This window comes from Haliaeetus leucocephalus, unplaced genomic scaffold, assembly GCF_000737465.1.
Source record: "Haliaeetus leucocephalus isolate CR32 unplaced genomic scaffold, Haliaeetus_leucocephalus-4.0 Scaffold68, whole genome shotgun sequence".
NCBI lineage: Eukaryota > Metazoa > Chordata > Aves > Accipitriformes > Accipitridae > Haliaeetus > Haliaeetus leucocephalus.
In genome coordinates this window covers 2,634,805-2,661,091 of record NW_010972504.1, presented here as the reverse complement: position 1 = coordinate 2,661,091, position 26,287 = coordinate 2,634,805, and the positions used below count along the sequence as shown (strand labels likewise).

Sequence of the window (26,287 nt, the reverse complement as noted above, 5' to 3'; positions counted from 1 at the left end):
GGATCGCCCGCTCGGGTGCCAGACAGCAGCGGATCGAGGGGGACGAGGCCACTGTGATGCAGCGGCCATTTGGGAGGCTGCTGGTTTGGGAGAGCAGCTCCGGAGACGCGGGAAGCGGCAAGTCCCGGGATGCGCAGCCAGCCGGACCCGGCACATCGAGCAGTGGCCGTCCTGTGCCCTGGCTTGGCCACCCTCTGCGGCTGGGCTGGGGCAGACGGGGGGCACGGACCCCCCGGGCAGGGCTCCAGCCTTGGGCATTGTGGGGTCCAGCACACCTGGGCCGTGTTTGCGCAGGACAGCCCGGAGCATGGCAGCGTGCCCGGGGTCAGCAGCAGCTCTTCTTGGGCTTGTCGTTGGGAGTGAGTTTGATGGAGTCGGTTAAATAGCTCTCAAAAATCCCTTTATGCTGGAAAAAAAACACCAGAGAAGAGAAAGGGTGAGTGATGCCAGCTCAGCGCCAGCCTGAGTGGACTTAAGGACCGAGGAGCACAGGTTCAAAAGACAAAATCCGGGGAAAAGCCACCTGGCTCAGCCAGGGAGCAGGGCTATCCCACTTGCTTAGTGTGGGGACACGATGGTCCCCACGGGGTGGCCACTAGAGGACAGCGCTGGTGCGCTGTGCGGTGCCTCACACCCGGTCCCGTCACCATGGGCAAAGAGAAATAGCGATTCTTATTCTTTTCTAACTGGATTAAGATCTATTTTAAGAAATCAAACACTGATGCATTCTCTTTCCTGGGGCTCTCCTACACGTTAGAAATAGAAGATATTCTGCATCAGAGGGTGAGCTGGGAGGGTCTGTCAGATCAGCTCGGGGTGGGGTGGCTGAGTCCAGCTCCCACCCGAAATCCCTGCTGCCCACACAGGCTTGGTGCAGGAGCGATGCTCACCGTCGTTAACGCCTGCTTTGCGAGGGTCTCGAAAGCCTCTGCGACGTTGATGTTGTTCTTGGCACTGACTTCAAAATAAGGGATGTCTTTCTCCTTGCACCAGGCTGAGGCAATCTCCTTGGGCACCTGTGGGAAAGGAGGATGGAGCCCCAACCCAGCCTGGCGCAGGGCTGCCTGGAGCTGCTGGTGAGTTGGCAGAGGGGACCCTCCTCGCCCACCCAGGCACTGCGGAGAGAGGGCAGGGTGCTGGCAGTGCAGGCAACTAACTGAGACACTTAATTCCTGCTGTCTTCAGTGAGGACAATCTCTGCCGTGAAGGGCAGTGGGGGGATGCTGCTTATGCCCTCCGAGAGGCATGGGGGAGGCGGCAGCACCGGGTGCCCAGCAGCTCCTTGCCCAGAAGCCCTGGTTTTCATGTGAGCATCAGAAGAAGGCTGGTTCTGCAGGCAAAGGATCAGCGCTTGTAAGCCATTGGGGCACTAAGGCATCCCAGTCCACGCACCCCACTGTCTCTCCTCCACCCTTACCTGCCGATCGCAGATGTCTATTTTGTTCCCCAACACGACCATGGGGAAATCTTGCTCCCTTGGAATGACCTTCTCCAGAAAGTCATCTCTCCAGTTGTCTAGGGACTCAAATGACTCCCTGTCTGTCACGTCGAAGGCCAGCACGCAGCCGTCCGAGCCTTTGTAAAAGGTCGACACCATGGACCGGAATCGCTCTTGTCCCCCTGTGTCCCAGATCTAGGGAGAGAATGGCATGAGTACAGACACACGACATGCACGAGCGTTTGCAGCCCTGTGCTCTGTTAAGCTCAGAGGACCAGCTTCAGGGAGCGCTAAGCCCCCAAAACTCCTGTGGGATTTCAGTATGGTTCATGGATGCTTGGGGCTGCTGAAAATCAGGCCCTGCAAATCCAGCCCCACACCTCATGACACCTGTAGGCATTTGGGGACAGCAGGACATGGTGGCACACACATGCCCACGGGATTGGGGTGGGCACCCTGGGCAATCCCAGCCCCTCTCACCTGCAGTTTCAGGGGGGTGTTGTCCACCGCGAGGACTTTGGTCAGGATGCTGGCACCCAGCGTGGTGCGGTAATCTTCGTAAAAAGTCTTGTGCACGTACTGGTGCAGGAGGGAGGTTTTGCCCACGCTGGTGGGAGGTAAGGGACGTGGGTGAGGATTTGCACTGCAAAGCCGGGCTCAGGGGGTCTGTTGCAGCAAGGACAGGGGCTGCGTACCCACAGGGTCCCGGGCCAGTGCACACGTGGGGCTTCCCTCCCATCACCAGCACCGCTCCTTACCCCAGAGCTCCTATGATAATTATCTTCAGATCCACCTTCTTGCTGGCATCCATGGACAAGCCCTGCGGGACAAGAGGGGGTCACCCAGCTGTGGAGATGGGACTGGCTCCCGGTGAGCCCTGCGGCACTGGTGGAGGTGTGGGAGCAGCCGCTGCTCCCCACGGCCTCTCCCCACTCCCACCCCAGCCGTGCTGGGGCCCTGGATGCTGCCGTGTCCTCACCGTGCCAGCACCGTGTCCGTGCCATGCCAGGACCCAGATGCACTCACGTCCTGGCGGTGGTGGGGGCAGAAACCCCCGTGCTGAGCCCGGCCCACGTCACCGCCCGGGACCGGCTCCCAAGGTGCCGGTGCACGTCCAGACACGCCACCGCACCACACCAAATCATCGCCATTAAAAGCTGCTGTGAGCAACTAACTTCCCTGCCTCTCCCTCTCCCTCTAAAGTGCAATCCCTCCCCCTAAACCTGGCACACACCGGGGGTCCTGGGGAAAATTACAGTTATTAAAGAAGACCATGGTCAGCTGGACTTTCCTGGGTACCCCAAGCACAGCCCAGGGATGCCACCCAGCCCGGGAGCACCCCAAAAGACTCCCCGCAGGCTGCATCCCCAACATGTCCTGGTGTCCCCACGTGCTCTGTGCCCGGCGATCCAGAGGCAGGAGCCCCAAGCACCTCCAGCAAACCCCCTCCCCAGGCAGGGACGAGCATCCTCCGGTGGTCTCAGCAGCCCCGTCCATGTGGCAGCGTCAGGCAGAGCACTGGCCAAGGTGCAGATGGAAATACTTACTGACAGCCTCATCTCTGCATTTTTCCCCGATGCGTTGGCCAGTCCTGTGCCATTCCCCCTTGGCACATCGCCCCTGCCAGGGCGGCTCTCGGCCGTGGGGTCCAGGCTCTCCCGCACCCCCTCTGCCACCCCAGCCCGGCCGTGGGCAGCATCTTTGGCACAGGCAGAGCTTCATGTCTCAGCATACACAAACTTTCCAGTCTTTTTGCTAGCGCTGGACAGCTTTCTCGGAGGCCAGGCGGTTTTAAACTCAAAATGGAGTTTCCCAATGTTTTTGCCCACCGGCTGTTGCTCTGGGGATCCCCTGCTCAGCCGTGGTCTCGGCCGCAGCCCCGGGGGCTGGAGGGCAGTGCACTCACCTGCCGGGGCATCCGTCTGCCGGGCGGCCAAGGCTCTCGGCTCCTTTCCAGCCTGCGTCCCGGGGACGGAAGAGATGAAAGAGGAGGATCCAGGAAAGGGCGGCCGGCTCCGGCGCTGATTCCCGCCTGCTCGCCGCCTGGGGAAGGCGGCTGTGGGGCCCCGCACCGTGACATCAGCAGAAAGGGGCCGAGATCCTGCCGGAGCCGGCGGAGGAGCCACGGGCGGGTGCTGGGATGTCACGGCGTTTCCCTCGGCTCTGGGGCTCTGCCAGGCTCTCCCCTGCTCAGACTCTGATAGAGGAAAGAGAACAAGGCTCCCCTCATCCCCTGGGCTTTGGCATTGACTTTTGGCCTCTTCTCTTGCTCAGGATCCCCCAGTACCTTTTACCCACCTCCCCAGGACTCCTTATCTGTGTTCCTGCCAGTAATTACTTAGGGTTGAGAACAAAAGCCTGGCAGGGCTATCAGCAGCATCCCTGGAGCCCGTGGGAGCCACCCTGGACTTTGCTCAGGCAGCTCAGATGATAGCGTGGGATGGGATAAGTGGCTTCAGGAGCTGGGAACAGTGGGGGATGGTGGCAGGGGAGGTTGGGCTGGGGGCTTGGTCCAGCAGAGAGGGGGGAGCAGATGGGCAGGGGTCCATTTGAGGGGGCTGTGGGCTCTGTGCGGCTTCGTCTCCTTTTGCAGGCAGGAGAGGGGCAGGATGGAAAGCTGGAGTGTTTGCAGCCCCTCAGTACACTGGGCCACGTCCCTGCAATGCCCAGTCTTAGGGGCTCCCACCCCACACCCATGGTCAATGCCAGCATCCCGCAAGCACCCCAAAAGGAGGGGACCATGTCAGGATGGGAGCCCCAGTAATGAGACCTGGTGGCAGCTCCTGGAGGTTGATGTGTTCAAACTTCAAGTGGGATTTTGGGGATCTCAGCTGCCACCATGGAGCAACCGAGGAAGCCTCTGGATGTCTCTCTGAGCATCAGGCTGGTGGCCACAGCTCTTTGACGTGGGAAAACCTACTTGGCTGTGGCTGCAAAGGCAGAGCTGTGCTCCCCGGTGTGCAAGGACAGCTCCTGAGCCTTTCCCAAGAATTCAGTAGGATCTGGGGTTTGCACTGGGAGAGGGGTGTCCCCTCCATCTGTGAACCCTCCTGGCTCCCTCAGCCTGAACAACAACAGCTGGTGGCCTCAGAGGCACCCTGCGCCTGGGGACACAGGGGGAACCTGGGTGTCCCCCCCGCGTCCCCAGGCATGGGGTCCCTCTGAGACCACTGGCTTTTGCTTTCCCACTGGCTGCCTCATTTTTGTAGACTTTTTTTTTTTTTTCTGTAGTCATCCCTTATGGGATCTCAGGGAAGATCGCTGCACTCAGCAGGGCAGCCCTTCTCCTCCTCCTTCCCAGGTGTAATTTTGGGACCTGTCTGGCCAGAAAAATCTGTTTTTTTCCCCCCACAGGGCAAGCGCAGGGAGGAGCTGGGATGAGGCAGGAGAAGCACCTGAGCCAATTCTCACCGGTGGTGGGTAAAAGGCTGATGTTTCCCTTACTCCCTGTTTTCAGCCTATTTTCATCATGCCGCTTCACCTTTGCCCTTGCAGCAAGACTCTGTTGTCCAACCTCCCCCCCCGACTACTTCTGCCCTCATTCCTCTCCGCGTGTCCCTCCAAGCCCGGTGGGATGGAGGTTGCTCACCCGGTCAGATGATTGGTGCCGCTCCACGCTGGTGGAGATGGGGTTTGTGGTCACATTGCTACAGCCGATGCTCGCAGCCACTTCTGCTTCTGGGCAGGAGGGGCCATACCCATTAGGGCGCCCAGCCCGGGCTCAGCGCCGGCTCCAGCTTTTGTTTGATTTCACAAGAAAAGGTATTTTCCCAAAGCTCCTGCTCTCCTTACAGCTCCTGGTGTGAGCTTCACCCCACATGAAGGTGGTGGGAGCAGTGGGAGCAGTGGTTTAGAGGAGGTGATGGCCAAATTGTTGCTCAGCAGCTCCTGCAACCACAGCTACAACCCTGTCCTGATTGCTTCACCAAGTCAGCAATTCTGAGGAAAAAAACATGGGGTTTTGTGCCCTGTGACTATGAGGAAGATCTCGCAGCTAGGAGACGACGAAACACAGGCTGGGACTGCCACGTCCAGAGGAAAGGCTCGTGTGGACAAGGAGAGGACGGGCTGTTCCCAGCAGCAAGGCTTGCAGGGCAGTGACAGTGAGGGAAGGGGAAGAAAGCTAAAAGGCATCCAAGTGACTAAACTGTTCCCTACGGCTGTTCAGCCACCTCTGCTCCCCGGGGGACAGCGGGAGGCGGGTTGCTCCCTATTGGGATGCTCTGTATTTGCTGGAGCAACATCCCCTGAGCATCTGCCGTGGGTGGGGAGGAGGGCTGGAGAGGACCCCCCAAAACCTGCCAGGAAGATGTGGCATGCTCTGGGATCCCAAGAGCACGTTGCACCGGAGCAGTCCTGATCGAGTCCAGGCTGGGCCACCTCTGGCTGCCGGCCAGTGGTCCCTCATCATGCTGGGGAAGCTGGTTGCTCCCCTGCTGCCTACAGCTGCAGTGATGGGCTGGTGCCCAGCAGCACCTTGGCGTGCTGAGAGTTAAGCTGGAAGAGGGAGAGGAGACCTTTGTCCAGCTGCCCTGGCATCTTATCTGTGTCATGCCTGGGGAAAGCACAGCTGAGGTGAAGTCAATACAGGAACCGGTTACAGAAACCATATGCTGGTCAGTGGCACAATCAATGTTTCTGAGTAAGGCAGATATCTTCTTCTATTGCAAACGACAAGGCTGAGCCGCAAAGTTTACAATCAGATCTGAATTTTCCAGCACTCGCAGACCCAACCCTCCAGTCTGGGAAAGATGCAGCAGGCACGAAGCCTGGCCCTGGCCACGGGGGCCCTGGCACCTCGACCTCGATGCCAGCCCTCTGCAGGGCCTCACTTCAGGAAAGCTGAGCAAAGGCACGGATAAAAATAACCCTTCTCTGTGCTTCCCTTTCTCGCTGCCTTCCATGCGTGTTTCGGGATGCCTCATGCATGAGCCACGATTGCTCATGCTTTCTCCCGCATCTCTTGCACCGTCAGCAAGTCACATGCGCCGCAGTGACTCCTGGGGGACCCCCCGGGCCCGCGGGCCCCCCCCCCCCCCCCCCCGGCCCCCCAACCCCCCCAGCCCCTGCCACCCTCCCAGCCAGCCCAGCCGCAGGTTGCAGAACTTGGCAGCTGGTTTGGCCTCTCTCGCTTCGTGCACCCACCAACCACGTTGTCTTTGCAAGCGCCCCGGGGGATCAAAGCAAAATTCACTGGAAATCACCCGTTGTTCCGGGAGTTTTGTGGCACAGAAAGAGCCCCAGGGTCTCTCCAGTCTCCTCGTTACCTTTCGGGCTCAGCAGGGAGCTCAGGGATGCCCAGAGCCGGCTCTGGGGACTTTCTGCCCTACCCGAGCAAAGTGTTCTCTTCTGCCCGGCTGGAAATCCCAGCTAAGGACCACGGAGGCCAACCTGTCAGATCCAGCATCTCCTGCACCACCAAGGCTCCCTCCAGAGCAGGGAAACTCCGGTAACATCGGGCGCGCAGCCCCGGCAGTGCCGTGGCTGCACCGAGGCTTTTAGCTCACCAGGGAGGAGGGCAGGGTCTGGGCAAGGAGGATTTAACACTCCAGTGCAACCCAGTCGAGATCTGCAGGGTTGCTGCTGTGCTAATTACAACATGAGCGTGGCAGGTTTTGTTTTATTAAAGCTTTTATTGACCCGTGTGTGAAGAAAGAGAATCTGCAAAGCAGATCACAGACCTGCTCAAGACATTTTTATATTCGTTATTAAATGGCTTCCTGGTGTGGACTGAACTTCTGCTGGGCTCTTCAGCCCCAGTCCCCAGGTGTCTTCATCACCTCCAGGGACACCAATGCAGCGGTGAAATCCCCTGCCCTGCCCGAGGGCAGCAGCCCAGCGGCTCCGTTCCCCTCCTGCCCCATGGGATGCCACAGCCCTAAGGGGTGGCAGGGGCCAACCCCACCCTGTTATTTCCACGGTCAAAGACGGAGTAAAACTGACGGATGAAAACGTCACCCAAAATCCAGAGGGGTCCGGCAGGAGGGGCAATGTCCATCCCCTGGAAGCCACTGGTGCAGAAGGCCATGTTGTCGCTGTACTCCTGGGAAAGGAGAAATGCAAAGCTGGGGACAAACCCGAGAGCCTCATGCACATGGAAACATGCAGGAATGGTGACTGCAGGTCCCATGCACGAAGCAGCGGGGCTTGAACCCGCTGGGACTCGTGGCTCAGCTCCCGGCGTGGCTCTGGGCCACCTTTGTCCCCGGAGCCATTGGGAATTGCAGCCGTACCATGAGGGTGTAGGCCTGGGCACTGAGCGTGTAGGGGAGCCCGTTGATGGTGAAGGTCACGTCGGGCATCACGTTGAGGTTGCTGCACTCCACGGCGTACTGCGAAACAGCCGGGGGGCTCAGCGGTGCTGGTCCACGGCAGGTCCCTCCTGGCGGGATGGGGGTCCCAGGGCTTTGCCCCCCCTCCTCTCCCCACCCTCGCTCTCACCTCTCCATCCACAGGTGTGGCACCAATATAGTTTTGCAATTCTTTTATATCCTTGGTGGGACCTGTGATGAGCGACGTCCCGGTGTCCACGATGGCCTGGCAGCCGTTCACGCAGAAAGCCACTGTCCCATCCAGCTGGATGCTGGAGGAGGAGGAAAGAGAAAAGGACCAGGAGGGACTTGTCCTGCTCCCCTGCTCCAGCCCAACCCTTCCCTCCCTGCCCAGCACCACTCACTTGTCCAACTGGATCTGCCAGTACCCTTGCTGGGTGACCGGCACCCAGTTCAGGGTCCCCGTGAAGCGAGAGGGGTCGAAGCCACCAAAAAGCAGTTCTCCTCCCACGGAGGATTCAGGATTCCTGGAGGGAGGAGGAGATGTGAGGGATTTCCTCTCTTTTACTTTGCACATTGCATTTTAAATGGGTGGATATATACCCACTCGCTTCCCACAAATGCTTAAGGTCATTTGCTTTATTCCTGTAAGGCCTGAGCTGTGCGATGCTCGGCATGGTACCAAAAAAACCTTTTACTATCTCAGTAAAACATCCTTATTTTAGCAGCTCCCTCTAAAAGCAATGCCTGAGTCTAGGCAAAAGCCCGGAGCAAATCCGTGTCCATACGTGCTCAGGTAGACGGAGAACATGGGCAGCTCCACCAGATTTTGTGCTATCATGTTGTCGAAGACAGGGGTGACCCCATCCACGGTCAGCGAGGGGTAAGCCAGCCCCAGGATCCCATCGAATTTGGCATCCAGGAAGGTTTTTCCTGGTTCACTGACGCTCTCTGCAAACTGCTGGTTGCTCACGGTGAGGCCCTCAACCTGTGGGGAGGAGAAGGCTTGATGGTGGTGCTGAGTCTGTAGGCAAGTCCCAGGCATGTCACCCAGAGCAGGAGAAACCAAAGGTGACTCACGACTACTTGGTCAGATCCGATGACCCCCGTCAGACTGCCGGTCCCATACTGGATGGAGAAGGGGGTCCCTATCGCCTGGTATGTGCTGGACTGTGACGGCTGAAACTTGGTGTGCTTAGCTGGGGAAGGAGACAGGAGCTGTCAGCAGAAATGCTATTTATCTGCGTGGCCATGGATGCCAGGAGCTCCGGCCATGGTCTCGGAGCAAACCGATGGGGCAACGTGGCGTTGCCGGAATGCCTGTGTCGTGGGCATGCTGCTGAGGGAAAGGGCTGCTCATGAGACAGCAGGGCATGCTGGCGTTTTGAGGGGGGATAAAACTTACCCTGTTTCAGTCTGCCTGAAAGATGCAAGGTTTGTTAAGGGGAGCGGGATTAGCTCGTGCAATATTTTTATGAGACCTGAAGATCAGCACTGCTGTTCCTGTTTTACAGACAGAAGCAGCCCCACGGGCACTGCTGCATCCAGCTATTTTTCCCAACCCCTCTTGGGCTCTGTTAGAAGAACCCGAGGAGCCCTGGGGCTGCTCGGAGATGCTCCACATCCCAGGGCAGCAGGGCTGGACTCGCCGGACCCGGCTCAGCGCCGACAGCCCGAACAAGCCCAGTGCTTGTCACCCACTGAGCCCCTGGGCAGCCAGCCCGGAGCCGTGCCATGCTCTCTGTGCCCGCCTTGTTCCTGCCACCCAGCCCCTTGCTGACAGGCTATATTATGTGCTATCATCTTTGCTTGTTTGTTTAAAGGCTCTCCCATAAGAATGGCCTAAAGAGCACGTGCGATATCTCCCCGCGGGCTGATGGTGCTGGTGCTGTGACTGCCGCCTGCGCCTGAGCAAACAAACGCGCTGAGGCTCCCCCCGCTCACCCCCCACCCTGGATTTCTGTTATCCGTGTGTACCTTGGAGGGCTCAGCTGGGTGGGGAGGTCCCCCCAAAGGTCCCTGGGCTGTGTGTGCTGATGACCCCCCCTCAGCCTCTCTGGGGCCACCCCAGGGGTGTCACCCGGGGTCCCACTGCAGCCGGCTGGGGGGGACACGGCCGGTCGGGGAGCCCCTACTCACCGCAGGCTTTGCTGACGCAGTAGACAGATGGCACCCAGAGGTTGGAGGAGCCCGTGTCGAATATCACGGTGAAGTTCTGGGGGGGGGTCCCAATGGAGATCTCCCCAAAATACTCCATCTAGCAGAGAGTGGAGCCGTTAGCTGTTGGCACAGCAAGAAATCCTGGCAAAGGGGAGCCTGTGCCAGGGTGTCTGCAGAGGACTGATGGGGTTCGGTGCAGGGGATGGCTGGTACCGGGGCAGCGTTTGATCTGTCATGGCCACATCATGCCAGGTGAATTAAAGGAGCCAAATATTTAAGGCAAGCCGAGAACAAAAGGCAGGACGGCGGGTGTGGGCATCATCCTCTTTCCGCTGGATTCAGCGGGAAGGCTGGGCCCCCAGGGGACCCTCATCAGCGGGATGCAGACAGTGGCAGGGGCTTTGGGGACAGGACCCTCATGCTGTGGGGAATGGGAAGAGCCTGGGGAACACCCTCCACCTCTGGCTCTGGGTCCTTTGTGGTGGGGTCTTCTCTGATGCACGCGAAATATGTTAGTTTTGGAGAAAACCTGTCTTGTCGCCGTCTGCCCGAGAGCACTGCAGGCTTGGGGAGTGCAGCAGGCAGGGAGAGGGCTGCCATGAATGTGGTCCCTTGTCCCCTCTCATCATCACATTCCCGGGAACAAAGGACCAGGCAGGAGCGAGCAGGCAGCAAGCCCTGGCACGCTGGGGCACTGGCTGCAGGCATGCTCTGTTAGCAGGCGTGGGCTTTATGGGAAACATTTGGGCACTGGGGACCGCTCATGCAAACTAATGTGCTTTTGGTGTGTCTGCGGCACGCTGCTGGGACTCGGTACCCCCCAGCCCTCGATGCCACCACGCTTACGTCCAGGTAGTTGATGAGGGGCTCGTTGGCCTCCGTGAAGGCAGTGCAGTCCTCGCTGTACTGGACCATGTCCAGCCTGTGGGATTTCCAGAAGTGGGAGAGCTGCCCACGGTCCCGCAGCGACTTCTTCAGGGAGGGGTACCGCTTCAGGGTCACCCTGGGGGAGCAAGGGTCCTGGTCACTGACCCATGGCCACAGATGCTGCCGATGTCCTGCAGTCCCCACGTCCACCCTGAGGGTCCCAGCACCGCCAGGATGCAGGTCCAGAGCCTGCTCCCCTGCATTCCCCACCGCAACGCTTGCTAGCCGAGGTGCAGCGAAATGGGGGACTTGATCTGTTTTAGGAGACAGCAAGTCAAGGGCAAAGCTGGCAGGAGACCACGCACGCCTCAGTGCAGTCCTGCTCACAGCAGTGGGGCAGGCAGGAGCTCAACCGACTGATGGAAAAGGACCTTCAGGCTGGGAGAGGGGACCAGGGCCAAGGTGAATTTCTGCCAGCATTTTCTGCCCGTTCTGCTTGCACAGACCTCGGCTGCGGCTGGCTGCTTGTCCTGCATACCTCACCGCAGCCCACCGCTGCTGACAGGGTCTGCTCAGAGGGATGGAGACGGCCACGGAGCCGACGGACTGATGGGAGCAAAGCAGCAAAGCACCGCGTGGTCCCTGCATGCCGGTGCAGCCGCAGGGTGTCAACTCTGCCCGTTCATCACTGCCGTGCTCGGTGCTGGCAGGACCCTGGGGGCAAAGTCCCTCTGAGAGCCCAGGGAGCTGGGGTGCACCCTGGGGGACCCCCTTACCTTTTCAAGCTGCTGGCCAAGGAAAGGCAGAGCATGGCGAGGAGGAGGAGGTGCTTCATGTCGGCGGCTCTGCGGCAGTGCTGGTCTCGGCTGGGGTCTGCGGGTACGGGCAGTGCTGCGGCTTTGTTCTTATACCAACGGGTACACCCTCACCGGTGTACCAGCACCCGCGATAACACCCTTTCAATGTCAACACAGGGCTTTGGCAGTAGAAATGAATCACTGGCCATGCCCCAGGTGAGGCAGAGCCAGCGCAGCGGGGTCAAGTTTGCTTTTGTGGGCGAGTGGCTGGTGGCAGCCGAGCAGGGGGGCACACGGGGACTGGCTGGGCGCTGGGCTGTGTCGGCCGCTTTTGGGGCCAGCGAAGGTCCCGCAGCGGGAGCAGAATGGGGTGTCCGTCCCGGCACCAGCCCCTTATGCACTGGGAATCGCACGGCCCAGCTGAGCCGGTGGAAGCCCCCCCAGATGTGTTTCCCCTTGCCTTTGCCCCTGCAGCCGCCCCCGGGGACTTGCCCGTGGCCGTGGGGTGCCCCATGGCCCGATAGCTGCAGGGAGGGTGCAGGAAAGGGATGTGTTCGTAGCACGGGGCAGCTGCTGAACAAACTTTAAAAGGCAAAGACTAATTAGCAGTGATGAACTGCTCAGGAATCTGCAACCTTCCCTTTTAAATAGCAGTCAGTGCCATCAAAGCACGGTCGGGAAGAAGCGGCTTTGCATGGGAGACAGTTACATGTTGCTTTACAGCCACTAATGGGCTCTTCCCCAGTGGCTGATTTTTGTTTAACACAGGATGGCCGTCTCATTAAGCCTCTGTGAATGCAAATAAAAAATGCTAATGAACAAATAAAGCCTTCAGATACGGAGGGGAGGCGAGTGGGGGAAGGCGAGGATTTTCTTGCTGCCACCATCTCTCAGACACGCGGCTGAAGGCTTGTGATGATGCCGGGTCGTCCTTGAGGTTGTTTTCTGTGTTTATGGCACTACAGTAATGGGTGAGGGGTGCCACAAAGAAAGGTGTTTTACCTAGTGAGCGCTGTTCATGTAACTAACAGGGTTTCTACCCTTAGCACTGTGCTAATCGATTTTGCATTTATCCCGGTTAGTATATTTTATCTAATTAATTAAAGTCCTCGTCTGTGAGGCACAGGTACCAGCGGGGCCGTGAGCCCAACGCAGCCACATGCAACCCCGGCTAATGGGGGATGGCCCGAGAAAGAGCCGAATCCTGTCTCCCTCTTAGGGGGGTCTTGTGTCCCCATCCCTGGGAGATGCTGCTGGGCTCCTCCTCTCCTTGGCTTCGCCGGCAGCTTAAGCTTAAAAAAATCTTATCAGAGGTTTCTTTAGTGTGAGCGCGGAGACGCGGGGCACGGCAGAGTCGATGCTGGTGGCAGATGCAGCCATTTTTTTTCAAGCCAAATGCAAATTCCCTGCATTTCCCCATGCCTAGGTCAGTAGCTGCAGTGTTCTTTACTGAGTAGCTTTTACACAAAGTTATTATCTATTTCCTTTTTAAGATGGAGTTTAATATACCGGCCTCCCTTCTTGTCCTAATCATATATTCATAGAAGGGATTTAAAAAAGAAAAAATCCTAAAACAAAAACAATTGCAGCAAGTGCCAGATCAGCCGAAAGCAGCAAGACGATTGTTACGGACATGGTTTATAACCTGAAAATCCTGTAAGAAAATCCAGCCTGAAGGATCACTGGGCTTCTGAGATAAACGTGAGTGAGAGCCGTAGTACAGACAAGCTGAATACTTCAAGCAAAATAGTTTATTTAGTGGAAAAGATCCCCAATTGGATCATCATAATCTGCAAACTCGTGACAGTAGGTTCAGCGTTAAAATATGAAGATGAAAGAAATAAAGAGGTCAAACCTTTAATTTAGAAATTTTTGAAGTTAAGCAAAACTATTTCTACTTTTATTTAGTTATTTTAAAAGTAATTTTAACCCCCAAACTCTTAAAGGTAAATCAAAAGTTTTCTTTAAAGTCGAACAAAATGGGTTTTTTTTCTCTTTCTTTTGGGAGCCAGTGCAAGACTTGGCCATATTTGTCCAGAACATTGGGAGAAAAAGGCTTTGCTTCACACATACTTTCAGCCGTACTGTGTTTGCAGTCGGGAGAGCCGCACCATTTTCAATACTTGGTGCTCCTCACCTTAGCAGAGGTCTGCTGCGGTGCTGCCTGTCCCTGCCCGTCCCTGCCCGTCCCTGCCTGCTCCTGGGGCATCCGCGCTGCCTTTACGGCCCCTCCTGATGTGGCGGAGAAAGCCCAGAGTGACGGAGCCAAACATGCAGAAGTATTTATAAGACTGGGGGCTCGTTAATAAAACAGCAGAAAAAGTGCTTACATTCAGTAGAAATGTAATGAAAGGTAAGTGCCAGCTACTGGAACATCCCAGGTCTTATAAGTAATATATGGCCTATATATAGTGCTGTATTGCTTAAAGGCAGTAGCTGTCATAAAGTGTATCTTACCCCATCCAGCTTTACATACTTGTCCTCAGATATGTTAGAAATAGGTTATGCATCTTGTGCGGAAAACATACCTCTTGCCGGTTCAGCATACAGCGCTTTACTCATGTTAAGAAACCTGCTTTCAGGCTAAAAATATGTTATCAGTATTCTTTTTTTATATTTCCTTTAGTTTAGCCACTTCCACGATTAGCTCTGACTGATTCAAATCACACCTGAACAGGGTTTTCTGAAAAGCCTTTTTTCTCTGTTTATCAAATACTTCTTCCACCTGTTAATCTGTTTATACATCAGTGAGCACTTGAAAGAATGAAACCCTGCAATAGGAAACACTTTAAAAAAAAAAACAAACCAACAAGCAAGCTTCAGTTAAATATTTACCTGTGGCAAAGCAGCTGTGGGTAAAGCAGGACTAAAATCACCCTGCGATGGAGCTGATGGATGGCGTGGTCCCCGCGGTCCCAGGGGATGGGGGGGCAAATGCGGGCAGCGAAGGTGGGGACCTGCCAGGGGACCCCAACTCACGATGCAGCTTCTGGGGGTGAACCCCAACGGCGCCTGGCAGCTGGGGGTACGTAGTGCTTCTTAGGAGTCGGTCTTCTCTTTGCCTTTAGAAAGTCCAGGGGGATTCACTGAGGTGCCAGGATGTTATCAGCCCAGGAGAGGATTGCTATGGGAGTGGGGGGGCGATGGAGATGTTTAAAAGCCAGCAGGCACCGTTCCCATGAATCAGGAACCCCACGAGAAGGGGAATCTCTCGCTCCCTGCCCATCTCCTGCCCAGGAAGAAGCACAGGAGAGGTTGGGCCGCTGCAGGGCATCTCCAGCACCAAAACGCTGCTTCAGTGCGAGAGCTGCAAAATCAGTTCCTACGGAGCAGTGGCCCGGCGCTCCCCAAATCTGCTGTGATCCAACGAGAGTGAGCTGTTTGCACCCTGCCGTTATTAAGTGATGCTGCAAGTTACTACTGACCAGAAAATTTTTCCAGAAAATGGACAGGTGGAGGCCCATTCACCCCCAGCTGACACTAAGCCATGCCAGGCTCTGGGACCATGTCCCTTACGATTTAAAATGTTTTACCACTATAGAAGACTTTAACTTGGAAGCACCCGGACCACTTTTTGGATGGCAGCTGAATTGCTCAGGGCTGAGCCAGCTCCACTGCCCTTCAGGACCGGCTTTGCTCCAACGACGCTCAGCTGCATTTTAGCACAAAACTGCTGGAAGATGTTTTGGGGGGACACCTCCAAGGACAACCGCCCAGGGGATACAGCGTCCCCAGCCCTGGATCAGAAGTGACCGCAGAACAGCAGAGAAGCACAAACCAAATATATTTAAATGAACCAGTTGACAGAGGGGAAGCGTCATGGAACCTCTTGTGGGCTTGTTCCTGCCATCGCCATTGAGGTAGAGCGAGACCGCATCCGGCACCGAGCCGGCGAGCGCTTCTGCACTGCTGGTCCCCTGTGGCTGCACGGCCACCAAAAATGCTGCTGAAACGTCCTTAATTCCTGCTCCCTCCAAGGCCCCAGCTGCCCAGGTCCTGAGGAAAGGGAAGGTACGGAAACCTCTGGTCCCCCAGGTAAAACACCGTTGGATATTGCGCTCCATCAGCTGTTGCACGCGATGCCTCGGAAAGCAGAGGGGTTGTACATCGGGACGAGAGCTGGGCTTGGTGACCGTGTCTGGGGGATGTCTGCAGGCGTGCATCGCTGCCAGCCTGAGCTTTAGCCTTAACCTGGGTCATTGAGGCCCGAGGCAAATGGGATTAAAATAATTTGAGGCATTCCCGGGATTTTGCTTACCTTTTGACTGAGTGTAGATGTCTTGAATTCACTACTTGGTAACCAGCCGAGTAGGAGCTCTTTACAAGTCTTGATTTCAATAGGGCATCTTGCTCGAGAAAGAGTTAATATCCTGGGGGCTGGTGGGAGGGAGGCTCACAACAAGTTACCTGATTGATACACCAAAAAAGTACATGTGCTGCCAGCATCGTGCTAGCTGTTATCTTCAAAATAGATATTTCAATGCGCATATGCATATCATCTCTTCAATCTCACCATACCCCATCTCAGCAAAGAAGCTGCCTGCTACTGATATTTGGATTTGGGTCTTATTTTGCAATTTCCTTTTGAATACCTCATTTTTCAGATTATTATCTGCTGCAGCAGCATCTCCTGCCCCACTGTAGGAAATGAGCCATTTAAGAATGACAGCCATTTGAGAAGGATATTTGGGGACAGATCAGTTCAATAAGGGAGGGGGGAAAATTCCAGCAGGAAATGGACTTCTAGCTTGGCAGTTCCCAAACTGTTGGGGTAAGTGGAATTTCACAGGAGATTGGCGAGGTTATCGGAAAAGCTTTTAATGAATTACTCTTAGAAATGTGTCATAGAGGAAATTATAGAATCTGATCCATAGGATGGGTAATGCCTTTGCTCTAACTATCAATCTATCTGTCAGTCTATCAATCATATTATATGGTTCCTTTAATCATTGTATCAAAGCTTTAGCTGAAGATACCTCCCTATGTTAGCCATTTATAAATAGTAAGTATATAGGCATTGAGTGAAAATTTAAAGTACTTTTTTGGAAGTGAAAGGTCACAAAATGAATGACCCCGATTGCCGTCCTTTATTATAAATCTCTTTAGTATTATGGCCAAAATTCCCAAGCAAAGGGGCCCAGTTCAGGCATATGTGTTTTCTGATTACGTGCCTTATGTTCCCTTAACTTCAAGAGGATTTAAGCACTCACCTAGAATTAAATCTGAGGTGTTTCAAATGCAGAGGTGTTGAAGGGCCTCTGACCTTTCTGGCTGGATCTTGACTGATGCAAGAGCCTGCCACGAAACCCATGGCCTTCTTTTGGTTACTTTCTTCTATGGGAGTTTTTTCCAGATTATAGTTATCAAATATTTCTCATGGATTAAAAAAAAAAAAGAAGAAGCGTGAGAGAGGATAAAAGCAAGAAGAATAAATTTCAGTTCTTGTTACTATCAGCGCCACGGCAGAGCCCAGAAGCTCCCGTCAAGTATCAGATATGACCGAGGCGACAGTGTATAAAACCATTAAGCTCGATGATAACGGCAGGGAGAGTCTGGCTGTGTAAGGGGTGCATACGAGAAGGACTTGCACATACAGTAAGAGCCTCGTGCAGAGGGAAGGCCGGGTACATTTATTTTACGTCTGCAATGTCAGACCACTGCTTTCAAGTGGCGAGCCTGATCTTCAGTTGATGAGGAGCAGCGTGAAGCTCAATGGGACCATTTTGGTTGATTGCCACCAGGGCTAGCTGCCTCTCTCCGTCCCCTCCCAAGACCTCCAGCGCTTCGCTGGGCGTCACGCCGACCGCCGAGACGCCGCGTGGGGAGGATGAGCGCTTGCGAGTGGTGAGTACAACACCCCGGGCTAAAGAGCGGCGGGCAGCCCTTCTGCAGGGAGGGAAACGCTCTAAGATGGAAGGATAACCGCTGCTACGTGGCACCTTTCTGCTAAGTTTCTCAGTCCTCGCTTGGCCGGGCTCTGGCTGCAGGGATGCTGTGCCGCGGGTCCGGGAGCAGCGGTGGAGCACGGGGATGCTGCAGCCCCCGTCGCTGGTGACACCGCGCCGGCTTTTTGCAGTGCTGGGGGGCAATTACGTGTTCTCGCTGGGTGGACGCGTTTGGCAGAGTCTTAGAAAGGGCTCGTGATTTTGGCGGGAGCCATATTTGTAACTTCTCTCTTTGAGCAAGCACTGCGCAACCTCCCCCGCCGCTGGCAATGAGGCTTTTGAAAACCCTTAAGATGGGCACCCAAAAATGAAGTGTGAGGAGCACTAGTCATTTGTGAAAACGAAGGCCCAGATTTTTGAGCACATCGCCTTAAAGACAAAAAGCAAAACTAAAAACTGTACCAGTGTCGTGGTTTAAGCCCAGCCAGCAACTAAGCACCATGCAGCTGCTCGCTCACTCCCCCCAACCAGTGGGGTGGGAGAGAGAATGGGAAAAAAAAGTAAAACTTGTGGGTTGAGATAAATACAGTTTAACAGGACAGAAAGGAAGAAAATAATAATGATAATAATAATAAAAGAATTGGAATATACTAAACAAGTGATGCACAATGCAATAGCTCACCACTCGCTGACCGATGCCCAGTTAGTTCCCGAGCAGCAATCCGCCCCCAGGCCAACTCCCCCCAGTTTATATACTGGACATGATACCACATGGTATGGAATACCCCTTTGGCCAGTTTGGGTCAGCTGTCCTGGCTGTGTCCCCTCCCAACTTCTTGTGCCCCTCCAGCCTTCCTGCTGGCTGGGCATGAGAAGCTGAAAAGTCCTTGACTTAGTATAAACACTACTTAGCAACAACTGAAAACATCAGCGTGTTATCAACATTCTTCTCATACTGAATCTAAGACTATACCAGCTACTGGAAAGAAAATTAACTCTATCCCAGCTGAAACCAGGACAACCAGCAAACCTTTGTCTAAAACATGCTTTGAAGCAATGGCAGCTAAACAGATTTAAAATAATTTGGTTATTTCTTTCACTTAGACAAAATACTTTTCTCTTGTTCAGGTGGGTGCTTGCTGTCATCTCAGCTGTCACCTTGATCCTATACGCTCTCCTCTTGCTGACACTTTACATCATGCTCAGCAGGAAAATAGGTAATTTACTATCTTGTTGGCTTTATCTGTTGTGTTCCTCATTCTCACTCGCAATTGTCCAGTTCAGAGGGGGAAAATAATTTGCCCAAAGCTTCAACATCCCCCAGTTTGTAAAGCACAACCAAGACCTTGTTCTGGGTCTGGTTCTCGCTCCCGCTCTGGGGAGAGACCGGCACCGCTGCGGAGCCCACGTGGAGCGAGTGCCGGAGCTGGGCCCCCCCAGGGACCCGCCGGACCCCTGGGTGGATTGAGCACTGGCGTGGGACGGGAACGGGTCAGGGCAGGGACTGACCACCAGCATTGCTGCGCTGTGCCGGGGGGCCAGGCTATGGCTAAGGGAGGCTACCCTTGTGAGCAGCTATAGGTGGTGTGGGCAGTATCAGATAGGGGTATACAGCCTTTTGTTGTTTCAAAGCCATTTTCTTTTATTGCTTTTATTAGTAAAGTGGTGGAAAAATACCATCAGAACCCATTTGCAAAGTATTAATTCGGATGAAGCTACAATTTCCAGCAGGAAAATCTTTCATGCAAAACTGCTGCCCACATTTGTACACAGACAAGCTCTGCTTGGCCCCGTGGGTCAAACTAATTTCAAACTTGCACAGGAAGAGGCCCTGATGCCGTGATTTAACACTGGAGTCTTTCATCATGGGAGAACAGGGCACGCACTTAATCATCCCAGTAATTGAACTGATAGATATTTGCCTGCTCCAATACATAATAATAATTACTGCTGTGCCAGCGGCTTGCACTGAACTGGCTTTGCTGTGGGGCAGTGCTGGGGCTCGGAGAGCGGGTGGGGGTCCGTGTGGCATGGTGTGTGGGGTGCGTCGGACACAGCCGGTGTCTTGGGCTGGAGCAAGATGCTAACTCACCTCTTGGTTGCAGCCAGCCATTCCTGCAGCAAGCAGGCGAGCAGCAGCCCTGCAGCGCAGCCCCGGCAGCCTCCGACCTCTTCAGCAGGAGGGGAAGGGGTACAAAGACCGACCTACATGGGTAAGGGGATCCTGCAGCAACGGGGTTTTGTCCTGGCACATGAAAAGAAACGTATGGTATTGCATTTGTGCAGTACTCTCTTCCTTAACCAGCTGGGAAGACCCTCACCTGCTGGCCTCGGGGTGGAAGAGGGAGCGAGCGGCTGGGCGAAGGGCAGGCGCAACAGCCGCTCGCAATTCCAGTTTTGCCTCCTGCCTCCTCCGGGCTTGCCCTGCCCGGTTCCCCACGGGCAGAGGGATGACGAGGGGAGAGATCACACTGATGCCTTTTGGATTTTCAATTTTCACTCTCGAGGGTGTTCGCTTTTTCTCCCCGATTACTTTTTTCCTTTAATCCCCCCTCAAGTAGCGATGGAGGTGGTAATGTTTCCTCTTTTTAAGGGAGCAGCGACACGTCTTCAGAGACCTCGGATGACTCGGACAGCAGCCCTTCCAGCCCGCAGGTACGGCCGTGGCAGAGAGCCTTTGCCAAGAGCAGCCTTGACATCCGCAGAACAGCAACAGGGGGACGAATGCATCGAACCCTATGGACATACTGGCAGTGAGGCTGAGCTGGTGGTTGTCACCTGCCATACACAACATTCCCCGTTTAGAGAGAAGCATCCCCAAGGGCCAGGGAGATCCCTGGGCACATCCCGGGCACCTTGAGCGGCTGCACGCCTTTGTGCGGGTTCAAGGGCAAATCCATCCCCGGGGGATGCCGGTGCCTGACTTGGGGGTTTTTGTCTGGTTCTGCAGGGCCCTCGTGCAGAAGAAAAGCTCAATTACACCTCCCTGGTTTTCCCGGGGAAAGGCTGCGGGCCAGGCTCCACCAGCGACTACGAGAACATGAAGACCGGGGCGGACTACGTCAACGTGGACCCAAAGAAGAGAAAAGCAGATTTCTGGACCTGCTCCAGCCCCGTGGCATCCAAGTCCACCGAGTACACCGAGGTGAAGCTGTGACACCCGGGATGCTGCTGGCGGGGTTTCGGGTCAGACCACCGCCGGGACGGGGAGATGCCCGAAGCCCCCGGCAGCCACACGACCGGGGCTTCCCCTTCCCCTCGCCTCGGTCAGCGCCTGGCACCGGCTGAGCCTGCCAGCTTTTATTCCTTGTAACACTCTAACCCGCTGATACAATTTGCTTGGTATTTTACTTAAATGCATCACTGTTCCTGAAGGCTGCTGAGCGTGGGATGGCACAGAGAAGCGTTCCTCCTACCCAGGCTGAAATGTGCTCTCCAGTTTTGTGACGGCCCTTTTTCTCATTTCATGAAAGCAAATGAAACATTCCCCCCTGCCCCTCAAAATGGGATGTAGTTCAGGGAGGGAAACGCAGTGATCTTCAAAATATCCACCCAAACTGGCTGGCAGCTCCTCTGAATGATGCTTTCTTTGCTGATCGCTGTCATAAAATACTTTTAAATACGGTTCCTCCACCAGCTTTGCCCTCGCTGCCCAACAAGCCCTGATTCATCGCCCTCCCCTGCAGCCCTTTTCCACTGATGCTCAAAATCTTTCCAAGTCCCCATCACTCCCAGAACTGTCACTGGGGCTGGGGTGGCCACGCAGGCAGCTTGACCTCCCCGACCACGCACCAGAGTTTCCTCCCCCAGCTGAAAGCCACAGTCGTCAGCCCAGCTGGCAAACGGCCGATGGATTCCGAGGGGATTTATATCCCCCCTCCTCAGCTAGGGAATAGGGTTTGGCTGCTGGTCCCCTTGGGCTGTGAGGGGCACAGGACTGGACCACAGCTCTCCATGTAAGTGTAGGCAAGTGGAATCCCACTGGGTCTTTTGGGGAGGGGCACTATTCCCTGTTTCCCAGCTTTTGCTTTTCCTGCTTTGTTCCTGCACCGAATGCCCTGGGTGCAGGAGTCGGCCTCTCCTTGCCTGAGCAATACCTGCACCTAGCAGAGCTGCAGAGGGGGGGTCAGTGCCCTGGGCTGGGGCACATGCTGCTTGCCCTGCCCCGTGATCTGGCACCACGTTTCACATTTTCCTTAAGTATTGGTCTAATTTCCAGGGGACTTGAAGTAGAGCACTGCAATTTTCTTTAACAAAACTGAGTTGGGGGCCTTCCAGCTTGCAGAGATAAGCTTGGGATTGTGAACCGAATATGCTTGAAGGCTGTTATCTTCTCAGAGGTGCTGTTTCCCCTGCTTGATAGTGATTATATTTGTCAGGTCACCTTCATGCTCCCGAGGTCCAGGAGAGCCAGTGCCCGGCCAGCCTTCCTCATGGCTGGGGCTCGCCCCCCTCGCTCTGCTGCAGCAAATTGCTGCTGCAAATGGAGCTGGTTCCTTCCCATCACTCTGCATTTTGTTACTTATGATTTTTCAAGAAATAACATTCAATGTGCTGGGAAAGGGGAACTGTGCAATAGCTGGGAGCTCTGTTAGGGGGATGGAGCCGCTGCCTCCCAGCACAGCCCCCCTCCATCAGGGATGGAGCTGCCCCGAGTGCATTTCAAATCGGCTCAGCCGCGATGTGCTTTAATGAAAGGTTGTGAGACAATTGATTTAGTATCGATCCTGGGGGCGTCAGGCACTCTTGGGTTTATGACCTTGTTGTGCAGATCTGGCCCAACTTGAAGGGCACATGAAGGAAAATGTTCAAAACCCCAAACAATCTCTGGAAAACTTTGCTAAAGGCCAGGAGAGGTGCGCTAATGGAACTGGAAATGAGGTCAAAAGCAGCTAGTGGGAGTTTCTGGAAAAACTGATTCAAATGCTTGGTGATTAAAAAGTGAAAATAATTTAAGATTTCAAAACACTTTACTCTTAATGTCTTATTTTTACAGAGTTAGCCTGCGATAAGAGAGGGAATAACGCACCTTTCTTGCAGGGAATCCGGTACCCTCGTGCTTGCTGGGGCACTTGTACATCCCCCATCACTAGCTTTTGAACTGGACTCCCAGAGCAAAAGGATGCTCTTGCCTGCCTCACTCGTGCTTTCTTCTTACACCAAACAGCTTCTGGGAGACCCACAACACGCAGGGGGAAGGACGGGGGCCAGGCTGGGACTGCAAGGCCATGGCTTGGTCCTGGCTGCCAGCCACCCCTCCTCTGTGCTCCCAAGCTCCCTGAAGCCATCCCTGAGCCCTGGGTGGTTTCAGCACTCTGATCTCTGCTAAATAAGACAAAAGCAGCAGCAATTTGAGAGCAGCTCTTTAATGGGATGCAGCAGCTGTTGAAGAGCGCGGAGCAGCCCTGCACAGCGGCTGGGGGCTGCAAATAAACCTGATGGGAAGTGTCGGGGCACGGAGGGAGGCAGGATCTGCCTGGGCAAGCTGGACCTGGGCCAGGGCTGCTCCCAGCAGCTCTTTGGTGGTGTCAGCGCTGCATTTCGGATGCTTGCACCAGCCCGGTGCGATGCCGCTGTGCGCAACGGGAGAGGACATTTCTGCCCTGTGGCTTTTGCTCCATCCCTGCCCATGGGGAGGTGGGCAGGGGGTCCAGCTCCAGAGCTGCCTGTCAGCTAGAAGGCAACGCTATGCCGCCCAGAGGGGAGAGTGTGGGGTGCCCCAGGGCGTGGGAAAGCTGTGTCTGATCTGCCCGCAAAACCCTGAGGATGGGAGATGAGTAACGTGCTTGCAGGGAGCTCTCGAGCAGATGTAGCCACGTTGCCTCCTGCTGTGCTCAGGCTGCTTTGCTGGCATCTGTTAAACACCCAAACCTTGAGTCCCTCCAGGAAGATGTGCTGGTGCAGCATCCCTTGGCAGACACCTGGGATGTAAGGCATTCCTGGAGGAGAGCAGCCAGGCACCGAGAAGCTTCCTAACGTACAAGGGAGGTGCATGCTGTGGTCAGGCAAGAGCTGACGGGGCTCTGTCTATCATCCCCGATGCTCACAGCAGATGCAGCGTGCACAGTAGCAAGCACGCAAGGGCAAGACGGACAGCGATGCTTTCCGGGTGAAGCACACAGCTTCCTGCAAAATGAGATGCTACTAGGTGGGGAGGGAGACAGCTCTGCAGCGACAACGTTCGTGGTGTCACATCTGGTGGCAGCTGTCTCCAATGGAGAGATGTGCCTGGGGACATCCGCAGCCTAGAGCGTGCCCGACTCGGTCACCACCTCCTCGCAGGGTGGGCAGAAGTCCTTGGCGCTGCCCCCATGCAGGGGGAGGCTGGTGGGGCTGGTGTGGTGGCTGTGGCTCAGGATAGTGGTTTTCCTGCTGCAGAGGCTCCCAGTGGACGCTTGTCTCCGCAGCCCGGGCCGGGGCCCACCCCAGCAGGACAGGCAGCGTGCTGCGTCCTGGAGGAGGTGCCCGCTGAAGAACATGTAAATCCAGGGGTTGCAGCAGCTGCTGAGGCTGGCCAGCAGCATGGTGATGGTGAAAGCCACATTGGTGGACTCTGGGAAGGCAAGAGAGAGAGATGAAACATCTACCAGGCTGGGTATGATCTGGGCAGGGTCCCAGTGTGCAATGGGCAGGACCTGGGGGCTCCTTCTGGCTCGGGCACGTGTCCTTTGCCCTGTTGCCATCCCATCTGATGGGCATTTCTTTGGGTAGGAGAGTTTGCAGCATGGCAGGGAGAGCTGGGGTCTAATTTTGGCTGTGGGTTGGAGGAGGGTGATGTACTGTTAATGGGGATGTGCTGGAGCACATCCTCAGGGAGAGTGCTGGGAGATGAGACCCAGCAGCTTTTGGACCTTCCTTCAGCCTGTTTGCTGGCCAAAGCATCTCCCAGAGGCCTTTCAAAATCTTGGATAAAGTTCCTTCTACTCATGAACGGGCAAGAAGAGCTACTGAAAACTTCCAGAAAAAGTTAACCTATGAAACCAGAAATCCACTTCTGAAACCTCTGGAGCTGGCTCAGCAAAAGCCTTACGGGCACTTGGTGTTCCACACGAAGGACCTGCTCCAGCAGCACGGCTGCTCCGTGAGGCCGTGGGAGGGTGGGAGCAGCAGGCACAATTCAAACCCTCCCTGCAGTCACGTAGCAAACACAGCAGCTCCTGAAGCAAATTCCCACATGAGGGGAGAAACACACACGGCAAAGATATTCCCACACCTTTACCCGTCCCTACAGGTGATGGGCAGAATCCATTGCTTTTCAGTGGGTGTTCTGGTGAAAGAAATGATTTGACTCTGCAAACTGTTTTCTATAAATACTACCGGGGAGCAAATCTGTAGCCATCCCCATGATTTTTAAAATGACAAAATAAGACAGCTCTTGTCTGTTAAAAATGCAATGGGTGTGTTGTGTGCGTTGGGTGCCCAGGGCTCTGCCTGCTGCGAGCTGCAGCCCGGGATCCCCACCGCTACTCACCATCATCAGGAGCATCCTCGTCCCACACCGACCACATCTGCATGCTAAAAAACGGTGCCCAGCAGGCGACGTAGGCCACCACAATGACAAAGGTCATCTTCACCGTGCGGATCTTGGCACGGGAGATGGTCCGCACGCTGCTTACCCGTGAGGGCTGCCCGCTGGGGCATTGCCCACTCTTCTCGGAGGAGCAGGGAGCAGGAGGGGCAGCTGCTGTGGGCCCCCCCGAGCTGGGGGCACCGCTCTGGGTCTTGCCCTTGAGGTTCTTGCAGATCTCATAGCAGATGAGGCTGTAGCAGACGGTGAGGATGCTGACGGGCAGGATGAAGATGCACAGTGTGGTCCAGGTGATGTAGGCTCGGGCTCCCCATGGGTACCTGAAGTCTGCCCAGCAGTCCAGCACCCCCGAGCCCTGGCGCACCTCCCGCAGGGAGAAGATGAAGATCTGGGGCAGGCTGAGCAGGCAGCTGAGCAGCCACGTAGCCCCGATCATCACATAGGCCTGGCGGCTGGGCTGCTGCAGGGTGCGCAGCGGGTGGCACACGGCCATGTAGCGGTCCAGCGTCATCATGATGAGCATGTAGGTGGAGGCGAACATGCTCAGCACCTGCAGGTACTTGACCGCCCTGCAGAGAGGGTCCGGGCCCAGGAAGCGGTACGTCACCTCCCAGATCATCTGCGGCAGCACCTGGAAGAGCGCAACGCCCAGGTCGGTCAGCCCCAGGTGCAGGATGAAGAGATGCATCCGGCTCATCTTCTTCCTCAGGCGGTACATCGCCAGCAGCACCCCCACGTTGCCTACGGTCGCTACGGTCAGGATGGTGGCCAGCACCCCGATCTCTGCCTTGGCCAGCTCCTCATCCCGGGTGTGCAAAAGGGTCAGGTTGGGGTCCCCTGCCAGGGTCTGGGGGCTCAGCAGCTCCTGGCTGTGCCCAGACCGGCTGCGATGAGTGCTGTTCCAGCCCCATCCTGGCTCCATCCCTTCAGGAAGCTCTGCAGGAGCACAGGCAGCTATAACGCTCGTCTCCGATGGCCTGTTAAACCCTTCCCTGCCTCCCCAGGGCTGAGCTGTCGGGGCCAGTGCTGCCCCTGAGCACTGCTGCGCCAGCTCCTCTGCCCCCGGCTGCGGGGGGGCTGGACATGCCTCCTCCAGCGGTCCCCAACACCGGTGCAGGTTGTCACCTCCTCTGCCTTGTGCTCCTCAACATCACGCTAATCCTGTGCCGCGAGGCTGCGATTCCCCTCTCTGGCTGGGCTGCTCCATGCAAATATTCCTGATAAGTGAAGAGGTGCAAGAGCTCCCGGCTCAGTCCTCGATCTTTTTCTCATCTGCACTAGCCATTCCCAAATCCCTGTTTCCCCCTGGACTGCTCATCTTGTGTGCCCCCTCTACGCCC

At 55.6% G+C, this 26,287-nt stretch overlaps 4 protein-coding genes across 4 annotated transcripts; 1 reads left to right on the top strand and 3 right to left on the bottom strand.

Moving 5' to 3' along the window:
- Window positions 1–325: 325 nt before the first annotated feature.
- On the bottom strand, window positions 326–2,249 carry RAB7B (RAB7B, member RAS oncogene family). Its single transcript, XM_010579257.1, has 5 exons — window positions 2,197–2,249; window positions 1,919–2,045; window positions 1,418–1,633; window positions 891–1,016; window positions 326–406 (listed from the first exon to the last, which is right to left on the bottom strand). Exons 1-5 carry the CDS (start codon window positions 2,247–2,249, stop codon window positions 326–328), a joined length of 603 nt encoding a protein of 200 aa, XP_010577559.1.
- Window positions 2,250–7,316: 5,067 nt separating this feature from the next.
- On the bottom strand, window positions 7,317–11,572 carry CTSE (cathepsin E). Its single transcript, XM_010579910.1, has 9 exons — window positions 11,514–11,572; window positions 10,717–10,873; window positions 9,850–9,967; window positions 8,791–8,909; window positions 8,499–8,698; window positions 8,115–8,237; window positions 7,880–8,021; window positions 7,672–7,770; window positions 7,317–7,481 (listed from the first exon to the last, which is right to left on the bottom strand). Exons 1-9 carry the CDS (start codon window positions 11,570–11,572, stop codon window positions 7,317–7,319), a joined length of 1,182 nt encoding a protein of 393 aa, XP_010578212.1.
- A 2,942-nt stretch (window positions 11,573–14,514) lies between these two features.
- LOC104839548 (chromosome unknown open reading frame, human C1orf186) lies at window positions 14,515–20,576 on the top strand. Its single transcript, XM_010579898.1, has 6 exons — window positions 14,515–14,559; window positions 17,307–17,371; window positions 18,548–18,636; window positions 19,525–19,632; window positions 20,013–20,105; window positions 20,383–20,576. The coding sequence occupies exons 1-6, from the start codon at window positions 14,515–14,517 to the stop codon at window positions 20,574–20,576; spliced, it is 594 nt and encodes a 197-aa protein (XP_010578200.1).
- A 3,088-nt stretch (window positions 20,577–23,664) lies between these two features.
- AVPR1B (arginine vasopressin receptor 1B) lies at window positions 23,665–25,869 on the bottom strand. Its single transcript, XM_010579886.1, has 2 exons — window positions 24,891–25,869; window positions 23,665–23,972 (listed from the first exon to the last, which is right to left on the bottom strand). Exons 1-2 carry the CDS (start codon window positions 25,867–25,869, stop codon window positions 23,665–23,667), a joined length of 1,287 nt encoding a protein of 428 aa, XP_010578188.1.
- Between the last annotated feature and the right edge of the window lie 418 nt (window positions 25,870–26,287).

Coding starts and splice junctions, on each gene's coding strand:
- RAB7B (XM_010579257.1), bottom strand. CDS start 2,249: ATGGATGCCAGCAAGAAGGTGGATCTGAAGATAATTATCATAGGAGCT. Junction 1,017..1,417: donor TAGACATCTGCGATCGGCAG/GTAAGGGTGGAG, acceptor CCTTTCCCACAG/GTGCCCAAGGAGATTGCCTC. Junction 407..890: donor CAAAGCAGGCGTTAACGACG/GTGAGCATCGCT, acceptor TTTTTTTTCCAG/CATAAAGGGATTTTTGAGAG.
- CTSE (XM_010579910.1), bottom strand. CDS start 11,572: ATGAAGCACCTCCTCCTCCTCGCCATGCTCTGCCTTTCCTTGGCCAGC. Junction 10,874..11,513: donor TTGGCCAGCAGCTTGAAAAG/GTAAGGGGGTCC, acceptor TTGCTCCCCCAG/GGTGACCCTGAAGCGGTACC. Junction 8,910..9,849: donor CTGCGTCAGCAAAGCCTGCG/GTGAGTAGGGGC, acceptor CTCCTTCCCCAG/CTAAGCACACCAAGTTTCAG.
- LOC104839548 (XM_010579898.1), top strand. CDS start 14,515: ATGCAGCTTCTGGGGGTGAACCCCAACGGCGCCTGGCAGCTGGGG. Junction 19,633..20,012: donor ACAAAGACCGACCTACATGG/GTAAGGGGATCC, acceptor CCTCTTTTTAAG/GGAGCAGCGACACGTCTTCA. Junction 20,106..20,382: donor GCAGAGAGCCTTTGCCAAGA/GCAGCCTTGACA, acceptor GCCCTCGTGCAG/AAGAAAAGCTCAATTACACC.
- AVPR1B (XM_010579886.1), bottom strand. CDS start 25,869: ATGGAGCCAGGATGGGGCTGGAACAGCACTCATCGCAGCCGGTCTGGG. Junction 23,973..24,890: donor CGAGGATGCTCCTGATGATG/GTGAGTAGCGGT, acceptor TTGCCTTCCCAG/AGTCCACCAATGTGGCTTTC.